Genomic DNA, 11,535 nt, shown 5'->3' on the forward strand with positions numbered 1-11,535 from the left:
GTTTAATGGGAGTCTCTTCACTGACTGTTGTGGACACCAGCTGGTAGTACACAGAGGTACCTGTGCTCACTGTAGGGCAGCAGTGACAAAAGCTGTGTCACTACCACGACAGCATAGTGTGCTGGGGAAAAACAAAGTTCGCACAAGTCAGTCTATAATCCATTAAACCACTGTCCACATCACAATGTAAAATCAATTCTCCTAATTATGCTTACTGATTGAACAGGCACTCCCACTGCCTGACAGATCGTGACTAAAAAGGGAGACAAGTAAGATTGTAAGTGTTTAACTCTGCAGACAGCGGAGGACTTGAGCCTCAGCAGCAGTACACTGCTCCTCGCCCTTGGGCTATGCTTGTTTGCCATTTTTTTCCATTAGTTAAGTACAACAGAAGACTCCATATTTGAAGGAATATGTAATTTGAAGTGTATATTTGGAGAAACACTGGTCAGAAGATATGCTAACAGACTGGTATTCATTCAGTCTGCATGTCAGTGTGCTCTGGCATGGTCCCCAGCACTACTTTACCCTCCTCTCTTTCACTGGCTTAGTCACACACAAGCTTACACTTGAAAAGAAAAAGGCAAGAAAAGATAGCAGCTAAAAAATTAAAGAATATTCGCCCACAGTTTATAATGAGAAGCCCAAATTTCAAGCAATCCCTACAAACTGAAGGCATCTGGAAACCCACTGCCTCAAAAGCACAGCTGTTGGCTGCTATGCAAAGGCTGTTCTCCAGCTATCAGGCCCTGTTGGGGTTTCAGGCTTCTCCTTCTGTAAAACACAATGTCTTGTCTCTGGCAGAGCCACCATCCCCTGCTGCCTTCAGGTCAGCGTTTCTTCACAGGAGAGAGACAACAGTCTCTTGACTTCCCACTGCTCTAGAGCTGCATTTCATCTTAGCTCTTCTGTGACGCATCTGACCTCAAGAAAGGAGTGATCCTAGGGGATAGGATCACTTAATTGATTTTAAAATTACTTTCGATTCTTGCATTGATTCATATAACTTGTCTTATACATAACAAAGATTTGTGAGTGTTAAAGGAGTCTAGAGTATGCTTGTTCTTCTGACAAAATGTATTATTTTTATTATCTGGCGTGAAGTGCTCATGTGCTTTCCTGAACTGGCACCAGAGTGCTCAGCTGTGCTCTGCAACTAGCGTAGGGTACCAAACTGCTTCATGTGTGGTCTCCTGTTTCCATGCTCTTATCTAGTGACAATCACCACAGCCTGAAAAACTTTGCATTTACCTGTCAAAGCATATAAGTTCCAGTTGCTCTGTTGTATGGAAAAACAGGAACTTCTGTTGAAGTCATCTTCAGTTTTCTCAAAACACTTTTTCTTCATTTCTTGTAAGAAAAACACTTGTGTGCATATATTTAATCCACATTTTGTCACATCAATGCCAAGTTAAGACCTTACTCCTAAAATAAAGTATCATCGCTCAAGTAAGGTAGCTTTTCCTTGGCCTTCAAGAAGGTCAGACTTTATTTTGATGCAGGATTATAAATGGTAAGTCTGAGAAGAGCACACAGCATTGGTCAGAATCGACAAAGCAAGATGATTAAAACTGTACACATTAAAAGCAAACCAATTACGGAGTTTAATTACGGAGGACAGTAAATTAGCAATTTGATAAATATCAAGTAATTACCATTGAGGTCTTACGAAGACTGAGCCGGTCGGATCGAGCTCTGAAATATGCTTCGTCAAAGGATGTGTGACTCCCCTTAAGCTTCTCTGACAGGTTCCGATACAAGCGCTTTGCAGCGTTTGGAGAGGATGGCATGCTGTTCTTTTTAGTCTGGAGGAGACTTAAGTTATGCATTTGCTGTGTCATTTTCAGCTAGTAGTTTCTACAAGAAAAACAACAGCTGTTTAACAAGGTTTTGCTACACTAACATAATCGATCAGCACTGTATCATTGAAACGCACGTTGCAAGATTTCTATGGCAAAAATCACTTTCATACACACAGTTTTTGTACTCTCAGAAGCACGGGTTTGGGCTTTTTCAGTGGCAAATTGCTCCTTATGAAATTAGTCCTATGGATATCTATGGGGAGGGAGAATTAAGGATGAAAAAAACCCCGACAAACAGACCACTTCAGAACTATTTACTAATTTGTATAAGAAGGGGTTTCATTTAATGAGGGAAATGGCTTTTTGACAGAGTGAGTTCTAGTTGCACAGGTGTCAGAAAAAATGACACCCAAATGTGTTACTATACAATTTGGGTAACTTGTACATAATCTGTGTTTTGTCAGTACAATGGTTAAAATAAAACTGAAGCAATTGAGAGGAAAACATCTACTGATTACAGAACACAATGCAGGATTGAATTTAACTGCTTAAATGACTTAAGTTTGATAGAAGCACAACCGTGATCAGACATGTGCTGTATTTGCCACGTTACTGTCCGTTAGCACTGTGTGCTCCAAAAACATGTGACGTTTTCAGTTGCGTGGGTGGAATCTCTTTCTCTCGGGACTCAAAGCAGTATTTCTCACTCAGCAACTATGGCTGCATTCAAAATAATTTTTCATCTCTGAATCCATCACAAGCTACTACAGAAATAATGCATGGATTCACATGTAATTTGCATCAAATGCTGACATGTTATCATCCAAATCAAAGTCCATTGCTACACAGAATGGTTTTTAGTTAGAGTTTTGAGGAGCATTTGGCAGGGAGGGAACCTGCTCTGTGACCAAGACTGCTAAGGTGCTATGTTTTAGGAAACAACAGCTGAAACACAAAAGATCTATTTAGACTGCTATAGGCATAATGAGGCATATGAGCATTTTTACTTCAAACTACCTATGGCCAACTAGCATCCTGGTTGTTGCAAACAACGACCTTACACTTTATATTTTACAGTTAAAGTAATCTGTGATTCTCACTGGTGCTGCTTATGGTTTCATACTGAGTAGTTTCTTCCCTCAGTTAGTAGACAGGCACTGATTTTGTCTGCATATTGTATAACTTTATTCTGCTCTGTGTTTGCCCTGTCCATTTAGACTGCAAACTCTTCCAAGGAGGAGTGCCTCCTCTCTCTAAGGCTGCCCAGCCTAATAGGATTTCCATATAATCTCATAATTAATAATTTCAATGCACTAGGATTACAGTCATTTTTCCATATTAGGAAAAATTGCATTAATATTTAACTCTCTGGAAATGCTTTATGCGGGAATAGTTTCGCCTTTCTGAAGGGAAACTAAGAATCAGATTTGACTCAACTGCAGAGATCCCCAGGGATTTCTGTAAGTGAAAAGGTGACGAAAATGCACATTTTCTTCACATTTCCTTTTTCCCTGCCAAGAGTGTGTACATATTTAGAAGACAGAATGTCTCTCTAGAAGACCTGACAGTTGTAATAGTAAATCTGGCTACCCTTTCAGACTATCTTTTCCTGGAAATAAGCTTTAGATTCTTTGTATTATGATACAAATCCTGTAACTTTCTGTTCTTGTGGTCTCAGCCTGCATCTACACAAATCAGACTGCAGGATCAGGTCAATACTGTTTACAATCATAAAAGCATTCTTTACCAAATACTTGCCCTGCTATTGGGGCTGCTCATTGGCAAGAATTGGTCCCCAAGATTAAAAGCACCACCCAGGTCTCATATGCTGTCTACATCTTCCATTCTCATTTGTAAATTGTGGTGAAGCAGACACCCTGAGCACAAAAGTATCTGGTTATGAGTAATCTTACATTTTCTCCAAGCTCATGGGGTATTGAAGAGAGATCAAGTCTCTGAATGAAGAGAGACAGAATCAACATAATTGTCATATATGATGAGAAGACTTTGTTAAATGAGAACAACAGAGCCTGCAATCAGAAGATGGGAATTATGTGAGCTGCATCCCTGAAACCAATGTGCAAGAGCGGATACGATAAGAAACGAGCTCTCTGGGGCTCAGGGAGTGACAATACTACAATGATTGTGGACTGCTTTTCTCTGAGCTTATGGAATACAGGTAAAGTGAGACCCACACAAGCAATTCATCCTGCCTTTTAATTATTACATGAATTTCAGCAGTGCCTACAAGGACTAACTAAAATCACTGTCTGTTCAAATGAAGCATTTTATTCTCTTCCCCAATCAGCAAGCTTGCATAGAATAGCTAGAAAGGCTGAGTGGAAACCAAGAAACATAGCAAAATATGTTTAATCAAAGTCTCTGTCCTGAAAAGATGCTTGTTAATGTCAGAATAGAGTATAACACTGAAATTATGATCACCAGTGCCAACCCACAAGTGTTCCAGACATGGCAGAGTTATTTGAAACTATGTGCTGGAATCAGTGTAGTTAGCCTTTACTGTATAGAAGCTGTTAGTAAGTGTTCAGTTTTAATATTGGACAAACTTAGAGGACAGTCTTTTGTTTTACAGATGCATCTGTGGAACCATTTGGGAGTATAAACATGAAACAAAACTCTTTAAGATGGTCAAAAGATTTCATTCACATCTGTCTGTTTAGCATAGCTTCAAGGGTTCAGTATATTTTCAGCTATTTATTAAAAATAAGCTTAAAAAATAGCCAAGGTGTGGGCTCCTGTTCATATTGACTGCATATAAGCATAATTTGAGTCCAGCCATTACAAGTCCTAGGCATTGCTGGAGTCCTTCCCGCCTTGATCTGGTCAATGAAACAGGATTTATACATTCAGAAGAAACAATAGTGTGTTACTAACCATCTAAACAGTGACTTTCGAAGACAGTAACAATGGGTTGTCCAGATTATGCATGGAAATTTTTGAGTACAACAGCAGAGCAGATCCTCAGACTAAAATTAATGTAAGAAGAGGACAGAATCTTTTATAATCTCATGAAAGTTTCTCTGAAGTCAAGAGCAGGTGAGACTATAGCGAAGCTCAGCAAACACTGTAGAAATTGCAGCTATTCAACAATAAAACAGATGACATGTTTTCTATCTACACAGAATCAGTGCATCACAAATGACTTGAAACATATAAATGTTTCCTGTATACTAACCATCAATACCCTGAAATAGTGTAGATGTAATAGAGTAAATACAGCACAATAAAGCAATAGCTGGAATAATATAATGCAAATGAGCAATATTTTTTATCAGCATACTGGAACAGTAAGATGCAAAATGCTATTGAAAATTATCATCCTTAACATGTTTTCCAGTCACAAGGTATGAAATGAAAAAGAAAGGTAAACTGCATATTCTAGAAAACTTTGCAGAAGTGTGATCTTATTAGGCTGCAGAAATGACTCCTAGAAGAGCAATGGAAATGAGACTGGGCAAAACCATGGGCAAAATGTATAATAAGAAACAAGGAAAACAAAGACAGCTCAATTCACATGATTCTGTGATTGAAAACTTGTTGGCTTTTATTGGATGTTGGTATTTGATATTTTCAGACATGAGTTATTTTTAAAAAGGAGCCTAAAACTGCTCTTACTAGTCATTCATTTGGGGTTTTTTTTACGACCATATCCTCACCTCACCGATCAGGTGAAACCCTGAAGTGTGCATTGCTTTATTGAAATAACAAATCTCCCAAATTAAATGCACTTAACCTGAGGATCTCTCATTGTCACAAATAAAATTTTTATAGTATATGGTAGTCTAACAGTTTAGAAACAGGTGATGTCCAGAACTGACCCATTTGAGATTTTCACCTGTGGAAGCCCTTGCACATACTTAGCACAGGTGAGAACGAAACGATAAGGACATCTAAATGATAAGAACATCTCAATATGGTTCAGAATAACACTCTGATCTGACTAACTAGCTTTCTTACAGCCAGTCAAGAACTACAACAAGCAGCCTGTGACAAGGTTTCTCAGTATGAGGCAGAACTAGACAGAATAACAACAGCAGCTCCCCTTATAACTAGTCATATTAACAGTAGTTTGCATTTCCAAGAATTAAAAAACATAAAGTGAAAGTCTTATGACAGTAGTTCAAATAACATATAACCTGAATCTCTGGGGAAACTGTTACTGCACTACCCTGGAAATAACCAGCAAACCAGGCTCGCTGTGACCCTGCTACAGCATGTACCAAACCAGTGATCAGAGTCTTCCAACACACATTTCATGCTGCACATACTGTAGCTTAATCTTTCTGACCAGGCTTCTACTTGTGCTTCGAAGCACTGAAGTAACTGTTTTATTACCCAACAGCAGGGTGCTTTAAAATTCAAATTCAAATGACTATGTCAGTCACCTTTATAAAAGCTTTTTTTTTTTTAATTGGCAAATAACTGACCTAATATTCATGTCCTTTTAAAAGCGTATTGCAGAGACAGAGTAAAAAAATCTAAATTATAGATCACTGTCTGTTGTATGTGGCACATACATGCTGCACTGCATAGACAGGTGCACTAGGAGGACACAGCATAGCTGTAAAAGCATTTATTTCAGATTTTAGGAAAACACAACAGTCAGAAACCACTCAGCACTGTACTAGTTCTTAAATGTTTATGAAACAAATTTATACTTGAAACTAATAATCAAGACTATATGCATTATAGGGTTAAATTAGACTTACCAGCTTAGGCTATCCAAGGCAAAATGTGAACAAGTTGTTGGTAATTGTCCGCTGTCTTCATTCAATGAATCATTGGTTTTGCTGTCTCTGCTGGTTCAGCCTCTGGGCAGAATGAGTAAACCTCTTCCTTATACTGCATGAATGATCAGATATGAAAAAGCTTATTACTACCAATTACCGAAGTCCAAGATTGCTGACAAGATCTCAGAGCAAAACAGTCTTTAAAGCAAATAGTGTTGTATCACAGGTAAAATGTTTGGTGCCTGAACTCTATACTAGTTACCTGTGCAGCTATAGGAATGACAAATATATAAAGCTCTTGCCTCCGTAGTCAAAGATGCCATGACTTCTGCATGCTTTTATCTTGTATTCCTTAAAATTGATCAGCAGCACAGCGTGCAAGTAGAAAAAAAAAAATCACTGCCAGAGTAAACAAAATTGTGATTGTCATTAATTTACCATGAAGTATAAGCAAAAAGGCATTAATGCAGAGCCATCTTAAAGCAGTTAGTTTTATATTAAACCAATAAAAGGGGGAAAAAAGAGAATCACAGTCCTACACTCAGTCCAGTAATGCATGTTGCATGTGATGTATTGTTTCTTCTTTCTTCAAGCAAGCTATCACTACAGCTGTCTGCAATCATAGCAACAAAAGCAGCAACCATATCCATAGCTATGGGACATCTGTAAGATCATTTGAAAGCTCCCAGCCTGAACAGGTTACGCTTGAAAAACGATTATTAAATGAATAAGAAAAACGTGTCTTATTGATGCCTATGTTGCAGCTAAAACAGATCCTGTAATGTCTGCATTTAGAGCTTCTGAAATAGTAGAATGGTGATATTTGAAAATATAATTATTTTTTTCTATCGGGCAAACGCCACAAATGCTGGATTCCACAGAAACCTGCAAAGATGTTACAAAGTCAGAATATGCAATAACCACACATGGGCTTAGAATTCTAAAAATAGTGTAGTAAAAAATAGTATAAATAAAGATAAACAACAATCTACAAAAATCCTTATCCTTCCTGGACAGTCCGCTGGGTTAAATTCATGTAACCAGAACACTCCTGTGTAACACCTGGCAATAGAAAAAATATTAAAACTGGGGTCTGTCATAACTAATGATCACCAATCGCTACAGAAAAGGTAGTTTTAATTCTTTTAAAGGGATACCACAGCTACTGATGCAGTCTGCTGAAAAAATTTCACTGGCTTTATTCAGACACGATGCTTGATTTTTGGAAAATGTTGGCAGCCTCCCAAAAGCTGGTGCCCAGTCTGATTCTCCCACCCTACAAAATTCAGTTAAGGCTACTGGATACCATACCAAATAGTGTCCTTCTGCCAAAGGAGCTGAAGCTAAAATCTTATCCTGGGCCTCACATTTGTATGTCATGGGAATTGAACTTATTCTATACTTTTAAAATCAATTTGGATATGGCCCAAATAATTTCTTGAGAGATTTTCTCAAGATTATATATATACACATATACATGCACATATATGGGTATGTAAGCATGCATATGTACACTTTTCAAAGACAAAACATGAGTATCAAATGCAACTACCTGTATGTTTTCCTGCAGCAGAGAATGGCAAAGTGCTATGCCAGCATGCTACGCACAACATTCCTTCTCCTATACCATGAAGATCACAGGCTGTATGTGTATAGGATTCTTTTGTTCTGCTGTGTCCAAGGATCATTAGTCAGAGCCTGCAGGACAGCTGGCTGAGGTCACTGCTCCTTGCCAACAGTAGGAAGATTGGAAATCTTTTGAAAACCACCACATACCCCTCTAACACTGGGATGCTATCTGGAAAAAAAGCATGCTGAAAATCTGAAATGTCTAATTTAGTTAAAATTAAACATATGCATAAAAATTCCATTTTCAGTGGGGATGAACAGGGATGAGCCTTTTGAGTCAAAATCCCTGATTAAGTTTTTTTTTGTCTGTATAGACTCCATCTGTGGAACTCACTTGTGAGGGAATTCTCAATTTCCAGCTATTTTGAGGGGAAAAAGCTAAAGCGAGTTTACAGAATCACATGGGGTTGGAAGGGACCTCTGGAGATCATCTAGTCCAACCCCCCTGCCAAAGCAGGTCCACCCAGAGCAGGTTGCACAGGAACTTGTCCAGGCTGGTTTGGAATGTCTCCAGAGAAGGAGACTTCACCACCTCTTTGGGCAGCCTATTCCAGTGCTCTGCCACCCTCAAAATAAAGAAGTTCCTCCTTATGTTTAGGTGGAACCTCTTACATTCAAGTTTGTGGCCATTTCCTTTTCTTTCAGTGCATTTACTGAAATGAGTCTACTCTTGAACATTTTCTAGCAATTTCTTATTGTGGTTCAATGCTTCCCCCCTCTCCTTTGCTTTCTCTCTTCAGCTTAGTGGAAAGTAGACTTTTTGCAGTTGCCATTTCAACTTTCATAATGCTTTGTACTTCTCTATTGCTACCCAAAAGTTATTTAGTAGAATATTAAAAGACAAGATGTTTTCTTGCCCAAGCTAGTTCTATGAAAGACAATTAGTTTATGTGAAGTAAACATATTTCTAAACTTCCTGTCATATGAATTTAAGTTTGTGATTAAGCTGTTCAAAAGCCAGAAGACATAAAACAACACTGAGTAAGGTAAGAGAAGTAATCGTAAGTTTACCAAATGATAAAAACATGAAATTAATTACTAAAAATGGTGAATAAATGTGTGTAAATAAGTGCATGAGGCACCTACATCTAGTTCTGGAAATACAGAAGACTTAAAGACCTACAGAAAACAAAAACTTGTGTTTATGATAAAACAAATGCAAACAGATCCATCAGTCTGATCTGTACAAACCCCTGCACGTTCTTAGCCTTTGATGATTTCATTAGATGGCTCAAAGATGTCATTTATTATTTCACTTGTCAATATTTCATACTTTCATATAGTTGAACAGAACATTTTGATTGCTGTACTTATACTACTTACTTAACCTGTGGGAACAGATTTTCATTCCATGTTCGATCACTCTAGAAATTTCCCTACCTGCAGTACACGTAATGAGCCGATTCCACAAGCTGCTATTATTATTATTATTATTGATAAAGCTGCACATTTTAATGAATATGTATGTTTAGCAGAACATTTCATTTAAAGAGGCCACCCAAGTTGGCTGATTAACTGACACATTTACCAAGAATAACACAGGGTAAACATTTTATCTTGATACACCACAGATTTTTAGCAGCCAAACAGCACATTGTATTAGCCTTGAATTCCAATTAGCAAATTTGGGGCTTTTTTTCTTCCGAATACCGATAACGTGTCTGGGATGAGGGAGGCCGTTCTCGGGCAAAGGATGAGAAGCTCACACAGCTGTTTTGTACAGATGAGGGGAGCTGGGAGACAATAATTTTCGTGTTGTCAATCAATAGGTGGCAGTATTCACCCAGCTCTTCAAAAGCCTGCTGTGGTCCATGGAGCAGCAGCCACACACAGGTACTACATTGTCCCGAGTACACGGTGTCCAACGCTTAATTGCAGCTGGTATTTCAATAGCAAGCACGTTCTCCACACACAGAAAGCAATGTTCCTATGCTTTATATTGCTTTGTGTTTCAGTGCTATGCCTACACTGAGTTGGTGAAAAATACTTGGTAGACCAGTAGTTTGGAAACTGGGTTGGAAGTTTGGAGCAAATAAACTCACCCAAACATTTGGAATTTGAAAACTTCACATGAAGCCCGACTTCCTAACCAGTCAATGGCAAAGCTGCCATCAGCATCGGAGACAAGACTGTATTTTAGATTGTTCACATTCCCCCTAAAAGAACAAATACTGCTCAAACATCAGATGTGATGTCCTGTACACTGTCACAGCTGGGGTCGGGCGATGGAGCCTGGCAGATGGGATACCTGGGAATGGAATATCCAGCCTCCCTTCCAGAGTAGCACAGTTGGGCCAAGTCTGCCTGGCATCTGTATGCTCTATCATTTTGGAAATCCCTGAGTAGAAAGGTGGTTAAACTGACTCTGCTCCTTGAAACAAGATACTGGGGTGTTTTTCTTCATACAGCCAAAGGCATACAGTAGGAAAGGTAAAAAAAGAGAAAAACACAAGCAAGCCTCTCAAAGTGTACATTTCTTTGTCCCCACACTTATTCTTTCTTGCAAACTTTCATACATATAAGCTACTGTAGTAAATTCCAACTCTGGTTTTGGCAATTTCTGCCTCTGGCTCCTTGTTTACCTATCATCTTTCACACATACCCTTTTGCCAATTTGTTAATTCGCTGTCTTATTCCCTGGTTTCTTGTGTTTCCTCAAGGACATTGATCTGAGTCTTACTGTTTCACTAGCTCCTTTAGCCAGTGTTCTTGATCCAAATCCATAGCAAATAACCTATTATCCACAGAGACACAGAAGTATTCAGTATATTCATAAAAAGACAAATATTTCCCAGTTCATCAGTCACAGACGTGACCAAACTCCAGAAATTCTGAAATTGTGAGTGAAGAAAAAATAATTGTGCTTGGACTAAGTTTAGAAAATTTCCCAATGAAATAATTTTCCCAAGTGTTTTGAAATATTTGAGACACCCGTGATGTAAGCAACTAAAAGAAACTGAGCTTGGCACCCCCAGCTCCTCCAGGCTTCCTGCCTCAGCCGTGGTTCCTGAACTACCATCCTCTCCACACAACCCGGGTTCCAGCACAGCCAGACTCGGCTGCAGGGCTGAAACTGGCAGATGCGCTGGTGCCCGGGGCTTGCAGACTCCCACATCCACAGGAAAGGATGCAGAGGCCAGTTGTTCTCCAGCTTTGTGGCAGGCAGTATGGCAGCAGTGTCTTGGAGCTTTGGATCCTGCTTGCTTATATTTCAGAGTATGGTTTTAGACAAACTAGCAGGAAACCAGAACTGTTTGGTCAGAATTCTTTAAAGATGGCGTGTTTTTTGTACAGTTTGGTTTAGTGGCTTTTTTTTTTTTTTTTTTTCTTTCTTTTTTTTTGCAAATCTTTTA

General features: G+C 38.8%; 1 protein-coding gene across 1 annotated transcript in view; it reads right to left on the reverse strand.

Moving 5' to 3' along the window:
- The window catches only part of ANKFN1 (ankyrin-repeat and fibronectin type III domain containing 1), a 73,894-nt gene extending 65,686 nt beyond the window's left edge, over nucleotides 1-8,208 (reverse strand). Inside the window, exons 1-3 of the mRNA XM_014949358.1 lie at nucleotides 8,106-8,208; nucleotides 6,533-6,665; nucleotides 1,656-1,857 (exon numbers count right to left, since the gene is read on the reverse strand). Of these exons, the coding sequence (XP_014804844.1) occupies nucleotides 1,656-1,841 (186 nt within the window). The 5' untranslated portion in view covers nucleotides 1,842-1,857; nucleotides 6,533-6,665; nucleotides 8,106-8,208. The remainder of the gene's footprint in view (nucleotides 1-1,655; nucleotides 1,858-6,532; nucleotides 6,666-8,105) is intronic.
- Between the last annotated feature and the right edge of the window lie 3,327 nt (nucleotides 8,209-11,535).

Source organism: Calidris pugnax, unplaced genomic scaffold, assembly GCF_001431845.1.
Source record: "Calidris pugnax isolate Ruff unplaced genomic scaffold, ASM143184v1 scaffold9, whole genome shotgun sequence".
NCBI lineage: Eukaryota > Metazoa > Chordata > Aves > Charadriiformes > Scolopacidae > Calidris > Calidris pugnax.